The sequence below is a fragment of the Corythoichthys intestinalis genome, chromosome 19 (assembly GCF_030265065.1).
Source record: "Corythoichthys intestinalis isolate RoL2023-P3 chromosome 19, ASM3026506v1, whole genome shotgun sequence".
In the NCBI taxonomy this organism is placed as follows: domain Eukaryota; kingdom Metazoa; phylum Chordata; class Actinopteri; order Syngnathiformes; family Syngnathidae; genus Corythoichthys; species Corythoichthys intestinalis.
The window spans coordinates 40,485,923-40,507,187 of record NC_080413.1 but is presented as its reverse complement, the minus strand read 5'-3'; the positions used below and the strand labels follow the sequence as shown (position 1 = coordinate 40,507,187).

Here is a 21,265-nt window from a genome sequence, read left to right as displayed (position 1 = left end):
TGGATCGAGTATTGATGGCCAAAGTAGTGGTATGTACAGTATTTGTTTTGAGCACAACAAACCTAAAATACAAAAAACATGCCAAGACAGGATTCAACAATCACTTACGCTTGCGAAAAGAATCTTAGGCCCATCTACTAGCGTACCTCGCTGACGGTTTTTGGTCATTACGATGGAGGACTTTGACCCTTGTAAAAGTAAAACCCCAGGAGACATCTGTGTAAATCTATACCATTAAAAAGGAGAAGAGTGCAAAAGATATTTTTTGGAGAGATCTTTTATTTAACAAATAAACAGGAATACACTTTTGAACTTAAGTCTCTGTCAGTAACAATGAGAACTTTATTCGCAATCTTGAGGAAGCGCGGGGAGATTCTTGAACCTGTCGGCGGCTCGAACTTTGCTGAGCAGGGTCAAGCCCGCCGTGTCTACGACGGCAGCCTCCGTACCTGCCGCGCTGTCAACGGCCACAGTGTTGTCGTTGGCCTGAAAGACACGGACGTGCGGGCGGTAACGTTGGGAAGGCGACGGCGGTGGGCGTGGCGGCGTACCAGCTGCAAGGACGCCAGCAGCAACCTGCAGGCTTGGAAGCTTTCCACGCCGTTCACGATGGACGCGAAGCTGCGGCGCCGGCCCACCTCGCCCAACGCTGATACGATTCGGTCGCCGTAATCGTGGATGTCGAACGTCGCGCGCCCGTCCTGCGGCGGGAAAACGGTGTCAGGTGGGGGAAGGGACGCGGCAGTTAATATGGATTAAAAGTGAAAAATAATAATTTGACTAAAACTTTCAAAAATACTGCTGAGACAATACAGTACAATGGAGCAGATAAAATTGCCGAGGATGTATGTAAGAAATGTATTTTAATAACTAGAATATGCAATTTCTGGAGAAATTTCGTGGGGATGTTTTGGTCTCCCTCCCATGGTTCCTCAAAATTTTGACCTTCTTGTAACTCACTGGCTGCCATTGACGGCGCTGGATGGCCCAATAATACCTGACTGCGACCGACAGCCGCTAAAAACAACGCCCAGTTGTTACAAACTACGCCCACATGATGCTACAGTAGGTAACATGTATATAGAACTAGAGGAGAAATGAAAGACTCGGCGGCGTTAGCACATACTGTGGGGAGAACAAGTATTTGATACACTGCTGATTTTGCTGGTTTTCCCACTTGCAAGCCATGTAGAGGTCTGTAATTTGTATCATAAATTATCTTCAACTGTGAGGGACGGAATCTAATACAAAAATCCAGAAAATCACATTGTATAATTTTTAAATAATAAATTTGTATTTAACTGCATGCAATAAGTATTTGATACATTACCAACTAGTAAATATTTCGGCTCTTAGTTCTTTTTTAAGAACCCCTCCTGTTCTCCACTCATTACCGGAAGTAACTGCACCTGTTTGAACTTGTTACCTTTATAAAAGACACCTGTTCACATGCTCAAACAAACAAACTCCAACCTCTCCACAATGGCCAAGACCAAAGAGCTGTGTAAGGACATCAGGGATAAAATAATAGACCTGCACAAGGCTGGGATGGGCTACAGGAAAATAAGCAAGCAGCTTGGTGAGAAGGTCACAACTGTTGGAGCGATTATTAGAAAATGGAAGAAGTTCAAGTTGACGGTCAATCTGCCTCGTTCTGGGGCTCCATGCAAGATCTCACCTCGTGGGGCATCACTGATCATGAGGAAGGTGAGGGATCAGCCCAGAACTACACGGCAGGACCTGGTCAATGACCTGAAGAGAGAAAGAACCACAGTCTCGAAAAAAAAAAACCATCGGAAACACATTACGCCGTCATGGATTAAAATCCTACAGCGCACGCAAGGTCCCGCTGCTGAAGCCAGTGCATGTCCTGACACGTCTGAAGTTTGCCACTGACCATCTAGATGATCCAGAGGAGCAAGGGGAGAAGGTCTTGTGGTCGGATGAGACCACAATTGAACTTTTTGGTCTCAACTCGGCTCGTCGTGTTTGGCGGAAAAAGAAGGATGAGTACAACCCAAAGAACACCATCCCAACCGGGAAACATGGAGGAGGAAACATCATTTTTTTGGGGCTGCTTCTCTGCCAAGGGTACAGGACGACTGCACCGTATTGAGGGGCGGGTGGATGGGGCTATGTATCGCCAGATCTTGGCTGACAACCTCCTTCCTTCAGTGAGAGCCCTGAAGATGGGTCGTGGCTGGGTCTTCCAGCATGACAACGACCTAAAGCACACAGCCAAGGCAACTAAAGAGTGGCTCCGAAAGAAGCATCTTGAGGTCCTGGAGTGGCCTAGCCAGTCACCAGATCTGAACCCGATAGAAAATCTATGGAGGGAGCTGAAAGTCCCGAAACCTGAAGGCTCTGGAGAAGATCTGCATGTAGGAGTGGGCCAAAATCCTTGCTGCAGTGTGTGCAAACCTTATCAAGGACTACAGGAAATGTTTGGTATCTGTAATAGTAAAGAAAGGTTTCTGTACCAAATATTAAGTTTGATTTTTGTGATGTATCAAATACTTATTTCATGCAATTAAATGCAAATTTATTATTTAAAAATCATACAACGTGACTTTGTTTTTTTGTATTAGATTCCGTCCCTCACAGTTGAAGAGAAGTTATGATACAAATTACAGACCTCTACATGCTTTGCAAGTGGGAAAACCAGCAAAATGGGCAGTGTATCAAATACTTGTTCTTCCCACTGTATATGGACTAGATCTCGGACCCAGGACACGCTGGAGAGACTATGTCGCTCGGCTGGCCTGGGAACGCCTTGGAATCCCGCCGGAGGAGCTGGCTGAAGTGGCTGGGGACAGGGAAGTCTGGGCTTCCCTGCTAAAGCTGCTGCCCCCGTGACCCGACCCCGGAATAAGCGGAAGATAATAGATGGATGGATGGATGGATGGATGGATGGATGGATGGATGGATGGATGGATGGATGGATGGATGGATGGATGGATGGATGGATGGATGGATGGATGGATGGATGGATCTCGGACGGCCAGTGTAGGTACAATACGCTCGGGTTGCTCAAACTGCTTGGGGGCTTGCGTCTACTGATGATGTCACTACAAGGTTCGTGCTGCCCAAACTGTTCGGGTTGGGGATTGTCATTACCTGATCGTGACGGGCTACCGGATCGGTACGGATTGCATGCGAACCGGCGCCATTTTCTCTTGAGTGATGACGGCAAATATAGATACAGTGCCTTGCAAAAGTATTCGGCCCCCTTGAATCTTGCAACCTTTCGCCACATTTCAGGCTTCAAACATAAAGATATGAAATTTAATTTTTTTGTCAAGAATCAACAACAAGTGGGACACAATCGTGAAGTGGAACAACATTTATTGGATAATTTAAACTTTTTTAACAAATAAAAAACTGAAAAGTGGGGCGTGCAATATTATTCGGTCCCTTTACTTTCAGTGCAGCAAACTCACTCCAGAAGTTCAGTGAGGATCTCTGAATGATCCAATGTTGTCCTAAATGACCGATGATGATAAATAGAATCCACCTGTGTGTAATCAAGTCTCCGTATAAATGCACCTGCTCTGTGATAGTCTCAGGGTTCTGTTTAAAGTGCAGAGAGCATTATGAAAACCAAGGAACACACCAGGCAGGTCTGAGATACTGTTGTGGAGAAGTTTATTTGGATACAAAAAGATTTCCCAAGTTTTAAACATCTCAAGGAGCACTGTGCAAGCCATCATATTGAAATGGAAGGAGCATCAGACCACTGCAAATCTAACAAGACCCGGCCGTCCTTCCAAACTTTCTTCTCAAACAAGGAGAAAACTGATCAGAGATGCAGCCAAGAGGCCCATGATCACTCTGGATGAACTGCAAAGATCTACAGCTGAGGTGGGAGAGTCTGTCCATAGGACAACAATCAGTCGTACACTGCACAAATCTGGCCTTTATGGAAGAGTGGCAAGAAGAAAGCCATTTCTCAAAGATATCCATAAAAAGTCTCGTTTAAAGTTTGCCACAAGCCACCTGGGAGACACACCAAACATGTGGAAGAAGGTGCTCTGGTCGGATGAAACCAAAATTGAACTTTTTGGCCACAATGCAAAACGATATGTTTGGCGTAAAAGCAACACAGCTCATCACCCTGAACACACCATCCCAACTGTCAAACATGGTGGTGGCAGCATCATGGTTTGGGCCTGCTTTTCTTCAGCAGGGACAGGGAAGATGGTTAAAATTGACGGGAAGATGGATGCAGCCAAATACAGGAACATTCTGGAAGAAAACCTGTTGGTATCTGCACAAGACCTGAGACTGGGACGGAGATTTATCTTCCAACAGGACAATGATCCAAAACATAAAGCCAAATCTACAATGGAATGGTTCAAAAATAAACGTATCCAGGTGTTAGAATGGCCAAGTCAAAGTCCAGACCTGAATCCAATCCAGAATCTGTGGAAAGAGCTGAAGACTGCTGTTCACAAATACTCTCCATCCAACCTCACTGAGCTCGAGCTGTTTTGCAAGGAAGAATGGGCAAGAATGTCAGTCTCTCGATGTGCAAAACTGATAGAAACATATCCCAAGCGACTTGCAGCTGTAATTGGAGCAAAAGGTGGCGCTACAAAGTATTAACGCAAGGGGGCCGAATAATATTGCACGCCCCACTTTTCAGTTTTTTATTTGTTAAAAAAGTTTAAATCATCCAATAAATTTTGTTCCACTTCACAATTGTGTCCCACTTGTTGTTGATTCTTGACAAAAAATCAAAATTTTATATCTTTATGTTTGAAGCCTGAAATGTGGCGAAAGGTTGCAAGTTTCAAGGGGGCCGAATACTTTTGCAAGGCACTGTATGTATGTTAAAGGATTGAAAAATAAATTTCCGTTTTAACGTAGCATTTAATGGTAGCGTCACTTTCAGACTCTGCCCTATGTATTTGAATGCACATTGACAGCACATGCGCCATTGTGCTGAAAAACGACATTACGAAATAACGCCATTGTGGAAAAAGACATTATAAAAAATGACTGTGAAAAACACTTTTTATCTTGTAAAATCTCAATGTGCTGAAAAACGAAATGATGAAATAAAAACCCAATTGTGGAAAAAGTCATTTAAAAAAAACATTTTAACTGCTTTTTATCTTGTTCTCTTTTTCATAATAATATTACCTTATTTTACTATTTAATAAGGACCATACAGGGTGATTCAAAATGAATGTGCTATAATCATTAGACAACATGTCAAAAATGAAAAACATTACAAAACTCTTGATTGGACACCTGTGTTGAACATCATTTTAAGTTTTATTTCATGTTTTATAGGTGCTCAAACTACTACTACTACGACTTACAAGTAATCAGTGTGGCCATGTACATAATAATACAGTATATGGGTGACATGACGCATGACCTGTGTTTGACACAGGATGGCAGTAAATACACATTTTTGAGAGAGCCATAGAGTCAAAAATAATGGTAAATGGTGTTATACTCGTATAGCGCTTTTATGAATTAAACAGTGTGTAAAACTTGAAATGATGTTTAACACATGCTTCCAAGCTAGAGTTTTGTAATGCGTTTCATTTTGGACATGTGTTATGATTTTGGCACATTCATTTTGAATCACCCCATAGTATAGAAATAGTCCTGTTATTTATCAAATTGGTATCATTTTAAAATGTTTAATTTATTCCTTTAATTAAATAAAAGGCCAAACCCTGACCCTTTTTGGGGTCCCATAGATACAGGGTTAAAAGCCAGAGAATAAAAGTGTTTTTTTTTTTTTTAACTAGTTTGAGAGATGGACAGTGATGGGCCCTGATATTTAATGTACTCTAACATGAGAGAGAGAAATGTGCACACGTTTGCTCATTTATTTAACTTTTGTATTGTAATTGTTAACAGTCATCTCTGTGTGTGATATCATCAATCGCCTTACATACACATTTTTAAACAGGCACTTTTAAGCGAACGCATTACGATGACTAAAGAACCTCTGGCACACTTTTAAACACGTATTTTACTGGAGAGCACCGCTCTGTGAGAGCATTTCCACTCTTCAGCCAATCATATAGCGAGAAAAACGGAACGTCACTGTCAAGCGCAGGCTGCCGAGCAGTTTGTGTGAGAAGGGTCTGATTGCAGCCGCAGACACACTACAAACCATGCCTCATACAAACTACGCCCCTCTAAACCACGCCTGCTGTTGGTACGGTGGCACGAAGAATTCCTTCACTGTACTATGTGAAGTTCAAAGGCTTTTTGGGGCAACAGGCCTTAACCCAATTCTATTATATATATATATATATATATATATATATATATATATATATATATATATATATATATATATCAGAGGTTGTGCTAGACTTTTTCGTTGTCTGTCATTTTGACTGACAGGGTCATAAAAATCCGGTCATAATCTATTTTTACCCGTCACTTAAATTTTTAAAATGATAATAACGACATATTCAATAGCAGTGTTGGTCAAAAGTGGTGCGTTACTTACTCAACTCTGAATAAATTGAAGAAACTACCAGCCATGTTGTGTCTACTCTCTGCTCTGTTGATTTGTCAACCAAGACTCTGGGAGCGTTCAAGTTTGAGAATAGCGCACGTACTTCTGACTCCAAGCTGTTTGTCCCTGCTCATTCAATTAGGCTACGTTCATACTACAGGTCTTAATGCACAAATCCGATTTTTTTGTCATATCCGTTTTTTTGGCGTGCCCGTTCAGACTGCCTTTGTCCATTGAGACCATTCAAGTATTACGCATGCGCTCTAATTCGCAGTCCGACACGCGCCGGTGCGCAGAAGCATCAAAACAAACGACAAGTCATCCGTCATTCCAGGGCTATCATATTTTGCTTTTCAAAAGGAGGACACAAATAACAGACATAAATAATCCCCGTTTAGGCTTATATTCACAGTTTATATGGATCGATAGCATGCACGCACTGTCCGTGCATGTCACACACACGTACGGGCAGTTTGCCCTGACTCTCCAAGACGGGCTGCAGCCAGACCCCTCTCCCGACTCTCGGCCGTGTAGGAAATGTTGAAATATAGCTCACATAGAGCAGAGAGAAAACCGATCATTCTCATGCTTATCCTCAACCCATTTTTATTTTTTTATGACTGTTGTCATGTTGTCCCCAAAAGCCGTGTTCACTGTAAGCTAGGCGCTAATAACGCACAACTGAAATCGGATTTGGGACACTGGACGGTACAGACCGCCGTGACAGTCTGGAAAAATGTGGCCCAGATCGGATTTGAACCACATAAAAAATTGACCCAGATCGGATTTGAAATGGTCCACTTCTATGCGACTTGTCCCGTTCAGACCGTCAAGTTAATGCCTGACTCGAGTCGGAAAAACACGAAAAAATTGGATTCGTGCATTAAGACCTGTAGAATGAATGTAGCCTTAGACAATGCTCTCTAAAGCTTCCTAACGTTTCCGTCTTTGCTACAGCTGAATGCTAGTTTGGACATTTTTCTGAGTAAGGCCAGCGACGTCATGCATCAAGAGAGACAATAGCTTATTAATATGCTCACTCGCCATCCTGTGGTCTGGGGTGTGAATTGCAACCTGTCAAAATGACGGATGGACTTCAATTTTTTCCGTCACTGTTTTAAAAAAACGGTCAACGACGGAAAATATTCGGTTAACGCGACCCCTGATATAATTAATATAATTCCCTAAACTTAACTAGACACAGGGGTATTGCGGATATTGTGACAACTAGATTGGAACCTTTGCTGTTTGGAAGTCATATACTGTAGATATCATCACTATTGACATGTCACTTCATCATTCTTTGCGCGATGGCTTATCAGAGGGGTTCGAGCTTCATTTAGTAATAGCCGAAGACGGCACACGCTCATGTTGGATTTAAGCTTGGATTTACTTACGATTGGATTTAGCTACGAAAGTTGTACAGGAAGGATTGTCTCAGGAGAGATTTGTTCGATGATTCGAGGTAAATATTATATTTTTCGTACCATGCATGCGCATTGAAACATTTATTCGCAGGAATTTTCTTGTACTAATTTTCGTAACTGACTAGCCTCATAGTTTACTTTTAACCAAGAATCGAGACTGTTTTACGTCCATACCAATAAAGAATTCAGGTATTTAAGCATTTATTCATTTTCGCCACAAAAGCTCTGTTTAAGCCAGGCGGCCCCTAGCCTCATTCGTTAACATATTAGCATTGTACATCGTCAATATACGTAAAATAAACACTAACTTCACGGATTCTTTGCTTTTAACGAAGAATTGTGACTATTTTACGTCCATATATATGAAGAATTCGGGTATTTAAGCATTTATTCACAAAAATTTTCGTCAGAAAAGCTCTGTTTACATATGGCGGCCGCTAGCCTCATTCAACAACATAGTAGCATTGTACTTTGTCAATATACGTCAAATAAACGCCAGCTGCACGGTTTCTTTGCTTTTAACCAAGAATCGAGACTGTTTTACGTCTACATGTATGAAGAATTTGTGGATTTAAGCGTTTATTTACAAGAATTTTCGTGTTTGTATTCTAGTCTGTAATAAGTGTTGATTGTATATAGAATTGATTAATAATCTATTTACATATTATTTATAATTGATTCTACATGTTTTCCTCAAGTATTAAGTTTCTGATGTTAAATTGTATGATTTATTAGCTGTTGAAAACTTGCAGTAAATAAAAAAAAAATAAAGTTGCAATTTTGGGCAAAAACTTATATGATATATTAAATATTGCTATTGATCCTGTAAATATAGTTGATTGTGATGAATTCAGCAAAGTTACTTAGGTTCACTAGGAAGGTTCGATACAACAGAGCCTTCCTGAGATGTCTACTGCTTTAAGATGGCTGCTATTTACTAACGCCGGCAAATCTGTCATTTTGCATCTCGTACATGTGCTAACGCCGCCGAGTCGTATTATTTTGCATTGAGTTCTATACAGATGTGATATCTACCGTAGCATCTTGTGGGCATAGTTTGTAGCAATGTGGGCATAGTTTGTAACGGCTGTCGGCTGCAGTCAGGTATTATTGGTTTGTGCAACCCGAGCGGATTGTGTACGTACACTGGACCATGTTGTTTGTTTATTCGCTCTCCAAATTGACATCGATTGGACGTCTAGCACCGTCAATTGCAGCCAAAGAGCGCCCTATAACAACTAAAACTACCAAATAAATTATCGGAGGACATGACAGAAAATTCAATGTGGTGTTTTAATAGAGCTTGGAATGAAGAAGGCATTTAAAACGCCATTCATTACACAAAAAAATCATGATACGAAAGCCACTCCGGAAGGAATTCATTTCGTATCTTGAGGTACCACAGTATACAAAAAATATGACAAGACAGGATTCAACAACTGTAACAATGACCAATTCTTGTGAAATGAATCATGGTGCTACTATTCTCTATTAGTAGTACCCCAGGCCCCTTTTTCCCCGCTTCCCGTCGTTGATCTGCAGCAATCTCGCGATTGACCTCTAGCGGCCTCTGTTGACAGATTTGCGTGGTTACGGCGGAGGACTTTAACCCTTGCGTTTACCTGCTCAAGAAGCCTGAGGTGGATCTTCTCCTCCCACTCTTGGACGCGGCGAGACAACGCCGTCTCCTGCGTGTAGTCTCGACAGTTCTTGGTCATCAGCTCCTGCTCAGGCGAGCAAAAGGGATTACGGGACGCCATCGGCCATGGCGCCGCAGGCGACGTCGTCACGTACCACTCTCAGCTTGACCAGGTCTTCGTAAGTCAGCTGCTCGGCTTCTGCGAGCAAACAGTTTCTCATCTCGAGTTGTCCGACCTGCGCTCCGCAGCACTCACCTGGCGACGCGACGTCGTCTCCTTCCTCGGGCATTTCGTGCTCGTCATCGGAGTCTGCGTGAACACAAATAGGCGCTTTACTCATGCTCGCCTGCGTTCACGTGGACATTGTCATCCGCGCATTACCCTGATGTTCCTGCTCCTGGAATTCAAAGTTCCCTTGGTTTTCTTGAGGCTCCAGAAGCTCTTTAATCAGGTCCCCGTCCGAAACGCCTCCGAACTGCTTCCGCTTGATCCTCCTGAGGTTCCTCAGCTTTCTTTTGAGCACCTCCCGGTATATGTAGTTGAGGTCTGCGGCCAGGCAAAGACTACTCGTTGAGACGTCACGTGACTGGAAGCCACGGTCGCGACGGCGCAAGAAAAGTACCGATGCTGGCCGGTCCTTTTCGGAGATTGCGTTCGGGAGGATCGTCTGCAAGTAGAACAAGTGTTGAGGAGGCAGAAAAGGCCGGCGGAAGCTTCCGGAAGGTGCGCGAGTCTGACATGTTTCTTTGAACCAGGTCCTGAAGTTCTTCAGGGTCGGCGTCACCAGACGTTTCCTTTTGCCTCCGTCGTCCAGACCGGCCGGAACCTTGTAGCACTTTCCTGAAGCCAGCAAAGGGCAAATCAGGTCCATTCCCTCCCTCGCCACGTGGCTGCGTACCTGACGTGAAAGGTTTGCCCTCCTTCAGCGTGACGTACGGGTCGTGAAGCGTCCACGTGTTGTCCTGTAATGGAAAGCGGCCATTGTAGTCAGTCGAGTGGAGAAAGGAACCGGGCGGGGACGAAAGTTTAGTAACCATACAGCGAAGTGCGCCACCTCCTCGAGGACCACCCGTTCTGGCCGTTCTCGACCGGAAGCCTGAATGAAACACCACGACACGGCTTAGACTGCCTCAGCCCAACGGCGAGCATCCAGTACTACCTGCTGCCTCTGGATGTGCTCGTCCACTCCCGGGTCCGCTTCCACGACGTCGTCCAACGGAAGGAAGCTGTGCTCGGGGGATTCCGCCGTGACATCACGACCGCCCGCCGGGGCGTTAACTACATTTGGGACAAAATATCGTGTGACGATACATTGCAATACAAAACTTCATGAATGGGATAGTTACTAGTAATGCACGATAAAGCATTTTTCAGCCGATACCGATAACCAATAATTTCCTCCTCGTTCCAACCGATAACCGATAATGTCAAGCCGATAATTCTATTAAAAGATTTAGGTAAAATTTTAAATTATACACAAGAGAAAATATTACTGTGCAAAAATATTATTGCTCTTTTTTCAACATCAAATGTGAACAAGTAGTAAATTCCAACATCTAATTAAAGACGGATTGTCTGTCATTGTGTAATGGTAAACTTTTGGCAACAATTACGTACAAAGTAAATACCTAAGTTGCACAAAAATGGCTTTAAAAGTAAGCCATTCCTAACGTATAACATTACTACACAGCAAAAACACAACTCCTTAAAACTAGTTAAATTCCCTTGTTTTCAGTGTAAATGTATTGAAAATAAGTGAAATTAACTGCCAGCACTTCAAGTATATTTCACTCAGATTTCTTGAAGGAAAATAGCCAGCTGAAAATAAGCTCAACTCCCTTATTTTAAGCAATAAATTATACATAATTCTTCAAAAAAAAAAAAAAAAAAAACTTTCAGAAATGTTCTTTATTCAAGAATATGTATGGTTCAAAACATTATTTGAAAGCAGTTTTTTCTTGATTTAGGTGAAAAATGACATTTTTTTAGATGTTTGGGCTTAATAAGAACAAATGGCAATATTTAGTTCAAGTAAGTGGAATAATAATCTGGCGCATTCATCTGTTAACTAGTCTTTAACACTAAAAACAAGATGGGGAAAATTATTTGACTAGATTTAAGAAGAATGATCTGATTAAGACGTCATAAATTTAAAGCGTACTGAATGCATTACTGACTGGATGACTTCTTTGTGTGGTTTGGTGCATGTTACAATTATCAACTAACCACTGTGCCGTCATGATAAACATGCTTACTTGACATCACTTGTCCAAATGTCCATGGTAAAACTGACGTGATCGGCATGTCTTTCACGAAGAATGGTGGTATAAACTGAGTTATTTTTTCATCCAGGGGTTTGGCTATCGGGTCATTTTGGGAATTTCTTCCCGCCTGTGCCCTTCAGTCCGTCCGGCCGCCAAATTAGCACCCGCGCCAGGCCTCTGTCTTGAACCGGAGTGGCGGCGGCAGCCAAGTTTGTACCGGATATTCGGCCACCGTGCACCATGCACCGGCTCGCCGTGGCGTATTCGTTGCATGGCTCCGCTATGCCCGCCAAGGGCGAGGCGGCCTGCCAGACCGGCGGGCTCCGTTGGAAGACAGCTACTTTTCAACTATCGGTCTCGTGAGGTGTTTAGCCATAGATGGGAGTTTACCACCCGCTTTGGGCTGCATTCCCTAACAACCCAACTCCGGGAGGACCGCAGCGTCTCTGTATCGTTACAAGCCCCGTAGCTTCCTTTATAGTTTATTTGTGTTTACAATAGCTTTAGTATTTGCGCTAGCAGCAGCCTCGTATTATTTTCAAAAATCTTTGTGATGCAGTTTTAAATGGCTGCTGGGTTAGTGGTGTTCAATGAGGATGCTTTCTGTACGCCTCATGGAACTTCTGCAGTGCATGTTTCGTAGATGGCGAGAGCGTCGTTTATTTCATTTCACACAGGGGAAAATCAACGCACGCTAGTAAGAGTGCCTCAACACTGATGTGTAACACCGCCTCCTCTTTGACGCCGTACTCCTCAACCCTTCCTCCCACAGGGGCTTCAGATAGGGGTGGGGTTGAGCAGGCGGCAGTGGAGAAGTGGAGAAAACTGCTTCGGTTGCGCACATTTGGAGGCTAAATCAAGTATATAATTATCGGATTGCATTATCGGTTGATTTTTTTTTTTTAATCTATTATCTGTGTAACGTCATAATTGCCATTATCGGCCGATAATTATCGGTAACCGATATTATCGTGTATCTTTAATAGTTACCTTTCTTGCAGACACCGTATAACTGTTTGCATTAGTCTAACAAGTTCATTATAGTAAAGCACTTAACCATAGTTTAAGGAGACGTACTAACTCCATACCATTTGACAAAGTAAAGTTGACCAGCTTATCAGTCCTCGCCTGATAAGCGAAGTACGTCAGCATCTATACGGTGGGTTCAGAACACCCCCGCCCTACCAAGACAACAAGTTGATAGCTCTGCGCCTTAGACATCAAGACATGCCTCAGTTGCCGTGGCAACCATGTCCCAGCCACGAAAGATGACACACAAACTTGACCGCCCAAACCTGCAACAGAAGGATTAGCCCAAGACAACACCCAGGCACGCCTTCCGCCTGGCCCACTCCACCACAGTTCTCAGAAGACTGAAGATTTGGCGAACAACTGTCGCTTCTCGGGGACATTTCGATGTATCCGTTGTTTTGCTAACCCTGGATCCAGCATTGCCTCTCCGTCGTCTGTTTTTGCCTTGCTTTTTGATCACTGTCGAAGAATAAATGGTCAACCTGTTCTCAGTGGGCTTTCTTTAAACCGTTCAAAATGGAGTCAGTACACAGGGTTAACGCTGGAGTGAACGCGGGGAGATTGGCCTTCCCGTCCGACTTGCTTGGGCTGCGCCAACGGAACGCCTACCGGTTCGGCTGTCGCTGTTCCAGCGGTTTGGCTGGGAGGACGAATTCCTTCAGTCACGATATGCATCGAGTTTGAAAAAAAAATGGACAGCAATATGGTGACTAGATGCACGGCTAAATGATTTGAGCGGAATTAGGCCTGCACATCATATCGTTTGAACATCGCCAATGCGATGTGCGCTTGCGCAATAGTCCGGATGTGCAATATTTTTGTTTTGTTTTTTACAAAACTTTTTTCACATAAACTTTAGTTTTGTTTCAGACAAGCAGTAAGTGTGCAGAGACATGGCCTCCTGGATCCCTTTTCTATACAGCAATATTCATCATTCACATGAACACCCTCAGCCTGAATTAAACGGTATTAGGCTCGAGCGTTTACGTCACAGCAGCACGGGATCGTGCGAGATTTGCGACAACGCAGCCATTTCGGAAGCACGTCTGCATCACGGGACATTTAAACTTAACGGCAAATGCAATTCAACTACGAGTGCCAAAGATGGAAAAATGTAGGGAAAACTTGCCAGTTCGATACAGAGACAAACTTGTTACCACGGCGAAGGACAGATATGTGAGCAATTTTAAGGATGTGAACAATGTTGACCCTCACGAGCAAGCCGAACACAAATGGAATAAAGATGTCGACAAGCTTCCACCACTACGCGAAATGGACATCATGCTGTATTTAGTGTTTGGTGTATGTTACTACACTCATCAGCAATTCCGAAACTACAAATCGCTACAAAGCTACGAACAGTTTTGTTGCGGATGGGTGCAGGATCTGCACATTATGACCATAGCAAACGGCAACACCATCTTTCTAGCAAAGGTAGGCAATGTGTGTTTACATTAGTCTGTGACCACGGATGTACAAATTTTTTGTTGCAGAAAATGTAGCCTGTGTACAAATTCTTTGCCACTCTCTCACGTCAAAATATTACAGCTTTTTCATTTAGCAACGACAGGAATTATGTCTTATGAAGACAATGCACATGTATGCATGCTAGTTGTTTAGCTGTAGCTATAGCTAACAGCAGGCCGACTTAGGGCATAAAGTTACTGAAATTTGCGTAAACAAACGAAATTAACTTACCGGAGTGGAAGTGCATAGAGCAAACTCTGTGTGTAACTGGAGAATCAAACGTTATGCCCTTCCTTCTGATCGAGGCCAGCCATGCCATTCTTCGACGTTTGGTAAGTTCAGATATGACCTTTCCCTCGCCTTTTCTCCATGTAGGGATCCGGAAGAAACTCAGTGGTGTTCCGTCGAGCTGTACATTCTCCTTTCTATTCGATCGGTTGTTGCAATTCTTTACCGCACAATAATTTCCAACCATTTTTAAATAGCGACCTGTGTTGAAATGCCTCACTGTTTATGTTTCTCGCTTCCATAATGGCGATAGCGGCGGAAACCTCGCGAGTGCCACGTCCTACGCTCGAGCCTAATTATAGGTAGTCTCGGGTTACGAACGAGTTGCATTCATACTCTGGCGACGTAACCTGCATTTCCATGTAAATCAGAATTAACCCTGTAAGTACCCCTAAATTAACCCTAATTATTAAATGGTTATTAAATATTTGCTTTTACCAATGAAGGCTCACAATAAAGTATTAATTGCTATAATAGGATGTTCCATAATTGATTACAGTAAAGAGACATTTTAGTGATTGATAACTATAGACATATTGGGCTCTTGGTAAAACTGCCTTGTCATTCTGACCAGTTTAAACCGGCCTAGGTTCCACAGGTCAACTTCAAGGACAAGCCATAGACATTAAGAAACTAAACTCTCTGGGACATTTAAGAAATCATATTGTTTCATTTTATTACTTGCCAAATGCTATTGCTTCATGAAATGTATTTGATGAGATAATTATTAAGATGTTCATTATATATTTGCCCTAATCAATTGCTGCTCGCAATGAAGAAATGCTTTTGCTTATTGCTGCTCGCAATGAAGAAATGCATTTGCTTATTGCTGCTCACAATGAAGAAATGCGTTTGCTTATTGCTGCTCGCAATGAAGAAATGTTTTTCTTGAAGAAGCCTCGAAGACTCTTGCCTGCTTGAGGGCAGAGACAATAACAGAGACAGCTTTGCTTTTCTGGAATGTGCTGACACACACAAATCAATCCCACCTACATGCATACACATAGCCAAACAAATTCATAGAAGTATCGCCCGCTTGGCTCCCCATCCCCCATCCCTCTCTTGTCCCTCTTTGGCTATCCCAAATAAAAAGAGAGGTGAAGGAGGGTTTGTTTTTAGAACAACTGTGGAAGCTGTATTTTGTAGTCCAGTATTACTGCATTGTATAGTTTCCACTAGGGTTGGGAATCTCTGGCATGAAGCCGTATCTAGATACACAGGTTATAATTCGATTAAAAAACGATACATTTTTAAGGCCGAGCGATTCGATACGATTCGATACAGTTTAAGAACGATACGGTTCGATACAGAGTGAAAACGATACGATAGTAAACATTTGTTGTGTGTGTTCGTACAGTATTTTAAAAATATAAAAAAGACCACATTTTTTAATAGCAAAATTAACAAAATTTTATACCAATGTTATGTTTTATTTTTTATGAGAAAAATATAAGGCTTACTATATGACCGTCATTTTGTTGGATGGGATTGATAATAGAATAAAACTCCAGTCACAGACAACAATAAAGTGCAGTAATTCAATTACTGTATTTCCTGGTGTTTTTAACACAAGAGGTAAGTAATTTAAGTGCAAACTTTCAATGTAAACATCCTACAAACAAAAAATATTAATTATATGCAGCAGCTCTTGAAAAAAAATTAAACCTGCTAGTGTTTTCATAAATAAATAATAAATTATGCTTTACGACTGGTATAATTGGGGGAATAAAAACATAGCATTTTAGACAGGTCAATAATCATTACTTTAACCTAATACACAGCAAAGTCATTCACTTATGCCCGTGCTTCCTCATTTTTTATTGCTCATCACTGTCCATATCTTTATTGAAGGGCAGATTTTTCTTGAGGAAGATCAACTAATCCACATGTTCATGTTCATAAGCAGACTGCGTTTCGTGGAAACAATATGCCGCCCTTTCCAGCATTGTAGTGGGTTATTTTTCAGGGTTAAAACTCACGATTTCTGTACCGCTCCACACTTCACACAAGCTCTGTCCCATGCGAACAGATCTGGCTGCCTTCATCACTTCAAAGTCCGACTTTTGTTTTCCTGGGTGCGTTGAAAATCAATCACAGCACGTCGCTGCCGTCGGTGATCACACTGTCCATTGTTTTAGCATGTTGCTTCGTTGCCACTACTAGTTTCGTTTTCGTTTTGGGCTGTGAAGAAAACGCTACGCTGCGTGCGTTAAAGTGGTTTCGTTAGCTCTCGCGTTGTTATGACACGCCTGTGACAATCGGGTAATGACGGCGACTAGTAGCGGTTCTGCCGAAATGCATGGGAAGTAACTTGTGGCAACCACGACTGTGAGTAGTGCTTGTCCATATTATATCATGCGTGCGGTCTCGATCTAAGTGTGCACTGTGTGGTGAATGACGCGCACTTGTGTCTTTCACAAGCGCAGCAAGTGAAGTAAAAGCTAAATTATCATATTAAGCAATGCGTTGATCTAGGCATTAGAAGCCGATTCTTGTGCTCACGATAGCCGAATTCTATCTCTACTATCGGTTCACTGAATATTTAATGGCTAATTACTGTCGAATGGTAACTTTACTATCGATACAGCTGTATCCCTCACCTGGAAAACCGGATATCCGGTCGTATCGGTTTATCGTTCTCAACCTTAGTTTCCACTCCTTCTCCTTGCAAACTTTTCAACTGAATCGAGTGCCTTCTCTCCTTATTTTTGTTAATGTTTATAAATGTCCTCCTAAGGATATATATTTGAACTTGATAGTGAGAAAACAATATCAATAATTATTGTCATATAATTTTTGTCAACCCAAATAATAAAAAAATTCAATAAAATAAAAGTCGATAGATTTAAAATGTAATTACACCACCCGAACACCGGAGAAGGGAAGCGCTGGTGCGACATGAATGCTAGCTCGAGAGGTATTCGGTACCGGAGTGAAAGTGACCTGTCACAAAGCAGCATTAAAGCCTGATACTGTGGACAGATTTATGTTTCTGATCTGTAACCTTTAAAGCAATGGCGGTCTTGTTTATGTGTCACATTTTGGAAGCTGAACATTTTCTATTGTCTATTTATTTATTTACACCTTAAAACTTCAAGCACAAAAGGCTTTAACATATTGCTGAGTGTAAATCAAAATTAGTTTGTCTATTTATGGTTGTAAAAATTTTGGGATTCCATGTCTACCTCAGATTTTGTGCAATGTTGTGTATTTTGATTACCTCATGTGCAATGTTCTGCATTTTGTTAACTTTTAATTTTGTGCAATGTTCCTCATATTTGTGAAATGCTGTGTAGTAGTTGGTCTTTGTTCTGAAATCAACGATTGAAAAAAATTAGTCTTCAAATTTGAAAGAAAAAAAAATTATCGTGATAATTATAGATATTGACTGAAAATAATTTTTTTATCGTGAGAACAATTTTTGTCATCTCGCCCAGGCTTACCTAAATACCGTCCAAATCTCAAAATAACCAAAAACACGTGTAATACGTCATTGTGCTGTCCTTGCCAAGACATTGGAGCTAAGTCCTATCTAGACAGCAAGCTAAGCTCCGAAATGATGATGTCAGATGTCGCGTTGCGCTGGTTTGCTGATTTTATTCAGCTGCTCATGACATAAATCAGTTTCATCTTTAATAACAGCAATTCAAATTTGCAATTATAACTAGCTGCTGATACAGGAATAACAATCCACACAAACGATTAGCATGTGTCAGTTAGCGTGAGTACCTTTTAAAAAACAATCACAAACTTGCCCCAAGTATTTTACCACAATTGGAAACGCACAAAAGGTGTTATATGCAGGTGTTGCCTCTGTGAATGCTTCACAAGCAACAAATGTGCGCGCAGGCGTGGAGCTGTAATCTCTCTCTCTTTCACGCGGCTGTGCGACAAATGCACTCTTCCTTGTGTGTGTGCGCGTACACTCTCCTTCATGTGTACATGCGCTCTTACTCGTGTGTGGAGGTACTACCTGCTCTACGCTTCCTGTGCCAAGATAAAAGCATGCATCACAAAACAAAAGTCAACATTACTTAAAAAAAAAAAAAAAAAACGACCAGAGACAAAATGGCAGACGAGACTCCGGGGTTGTACAGTCGAAATCACGTTAGCTGGATACGTCGTAACCCGGGGACTACCTTTACGTGAATACAATGTTGTCATGGTGAGTCAGCCGATGTCTGGTGAAAATTCTTCTAGTTTTAATTTTGCAAACCCCTAAAAAGTCGCAATGTCAGTTTTTTCCAATATCGTTCAGCCCTATTAGTGACCCAGAGACCTCTACATGAGTATTCAGCAGCCATTTAAAGCACTATTGATCACGATTGGATCAGAAGAACAGGCGACCACCCACCTCACAAGAATTGACAACTAAAAGAAATTAAAGAAACAAATTGAAACAACTGGAACAGCAAGTAAAGAAATAATTATCACAGAAGATGAACTTTGAAGATGATTCATATTAGGCCTGAACGATATATCGTTTAAACATCGCCATCGCGATGTGCGCATGTGCAATAGTCCCATCGCAAGGACGTGCGATAGTTTTTTAATTTCATTTTTTTTTATCCACAAACGTTTGTTTTGAGGAAGGAGAGGGGAAAAAAAGCGCACAGCTTCTCTTTCTCTCCAGCAAGTCATCGGCTCCTCCCCCTCCCCCTGCAACAGCGGAGTGGAGGGAGGAGGGGCCGAACAGCAGAGCGGAGGGAGGAGGGCCCGTTCTCAAAGTGAAAGCAAGCAATCAACACGTTGGAGGAGCAAGGAAGACTGTATCCAAAAGGAGTTTTGGAAGTATTTTGGCAAGAACAAGACTATAAGGGACAAAAAACAGCCCTGTCGACAGTGCCTCGCCATGGTTGCCTCAACAAGAAGTAATCTGTCAAACATGTGGGACCATTTAAAACGCAGGTATCTATGCATTCCTGCTACGAGCTCCCCATCAGAGGCTTTTTAGCACAGGTGGGAACATTGTTAAGTGCCAACGTTCTTGTCTCAAGCCTGCTATAGTGGATAAACTAATAGTCTTGGCCAAAAACCTATGAGACCCAGTTGAGAATTGCTGAGCAAGGAAGGTGGACGATATGCAGACAAATACATAACACAGCTGAAGGAATGTCTTTTCTTCTTTTTATTCAGGTTCTGTTATTCATCACAGTTATTTGCAGTTATTCAGTTCAATTATTTACAAGTTCAATTGAGTTTGTTTCTTTTATATTTAAATTTATTGTAAACCGTATTTTTCAAATAACTATATATAGTACAGCTGCACATAAAGTTTTGATACTTAATATTTTTGTTGAAATATTTTTACAACTTTGTTGCCGTTTTGCAGTTTTATATTGTTATATTTTGTGTAAACAACTCAGGGGACTAATGCACTTGCACTTTTATTAGTCAGATTTAATATTTAAGTTCAAATATGTTGACAACTTTGTTGTTTAACTGAGGTTTTTATGTATTGTTATAGTTTGTAAACTCTTTTGTCATATTTAATATTTTTGTTCAAATATGTTGACAACTTTGTTGTTTTACTGAGGTTTTTATTTATTGTTATAGTTTGTGAACAACTTTTTTATTTGTCATATTTAATATTTTTGTTCAAATATGTTGACAACTTTGTTGTTATTTTACAGAAGTTTTTATTTATTGTTATATTTTGTCAAAAACTTAGGGGACTAATGCACCTGCTCTTTTATTTATCATTTAATTTATTTGCTGCTGTTGAAGTGTAAAATATTGTATTCAATAAATGATCTATTTTGTGCAGACATGACTTCCTGGATACCTTCATACAGAAATCTTCATCATTCACAAATTAAACGGTATTATATGAATACACTGTGGTTACGGTGTGTTATGTAAAGTATTTCCAAACAGCTATTCAAGTCATTTAGTGAAAATTTCTTTAAAAAAGATAGATCTTTTTTTTTTTAATATCGCAATATAATATCGCAATATATTGCAAACCTAAAAAAAATCGCAATAGTTTTTTCCAATATCGTTCAGGCCTAATTCATATCCTCGGCACCGCTTGCGACGTGATTCCTGCGCTATTAATGCTGGTTTATGCTTCTGCGGCAGACCTACACGGTCAAGGCAGACCCGATTTATGACCCTCCGCCGTTGCCTGACGTGCATCTCCACAAAATCCAGACTACAAGTCACGTCAACACATGGTGACGTGACGCAAATGGACTGTGATTGGTCCGCTCAGTCTGTTGTCTCCGGTTCAGCTCGAAATCACCGCCATTTACAAACACTCTTGCGGTACGCTCAAAAATGGGCCAAGCCGACAAGATCATCATCGAAGAGGTCCGCAAGTACGACCACCTGTACAATGTTTCGTCAAGGCATTATAACGATTGCCAAATGGCAACCAATTTATGGAAGGAGATTGCTGAAAATACTGGGCTGGAGGGCTGGACACCTGCCAAAAATTGCCAGCTTTTTATCACTTTACATCATATTTTTGCTTAGTGTACTTTATCCAGTGCTTAAACGCAAAGTATATATGACAGCACAAGGATGACGAGATGGGCACAGGTCCCGGAACGCACGCAGAAAATGGTGCTGAAAACAACACGCAAATGGCCACTTGCCATGCTGTGGGACTTACAAGCCTCAATTTCAGATAATATCCATGGTATAAATGTT

General features: G+C 41.6%; 1 protein-coding gene across 2 annotated transcripts in view; it reads right to left on the bottom strand.

Annotated features, from left to right (window-relative positions):
• Positions 1-272: 272 nt before the first annotated feature.
• ncaph2 (non-SMC condensin II complex, subunit H2) overlaps positions 273-21,265 on the bottom strand; it is a 35,101-nt gene continuing 14,108 nt past the window's right edge. For both annotated transcript variants that reach the window (XM_057822931.1, XM_057822932.1), the window contains exons 9-19: positions 10,720-10,838; positions 10,600-10,656; positions 10,459-10,522; positions 10,299-10,400; positions 10,183-10,227; positions 9,942-10,106; positions 9,816-9,869; positions 9,715-9,758; positions 9,543-9,644; positions 552-701; positions 273-486 (exon numbers count right to left, since the gene is read on the bottom strand). In XM_057822931.1, the coding sequence (XP_057678914.1) occupies positions 343-486; positions 552-701; positions 9,543-9,644; positions 9,715-9,758; positions 9,816-9,869; positions 9,942-10,106; positions 10,183-10,227; positions 10,299-10,400; positions 10,459-10,522; positions 10,600-10,656; positions 10,720-10,838 (1,046 nt within the window). In that variant the 3' untranslated portion in view covers positions 273-342. The remainder of the gene's footprint in view (positions 487-551; positions 702-9,542; positions 9,645-9,714; positions 9,759-9,815; positions 9,870-9,941; positions 10,107-10,182; positions 10,228-10,298; positions 10,401-10,458; positions 10,523-10,599; positions 10,657-10,719; positions 10,839-21,265) is intronic.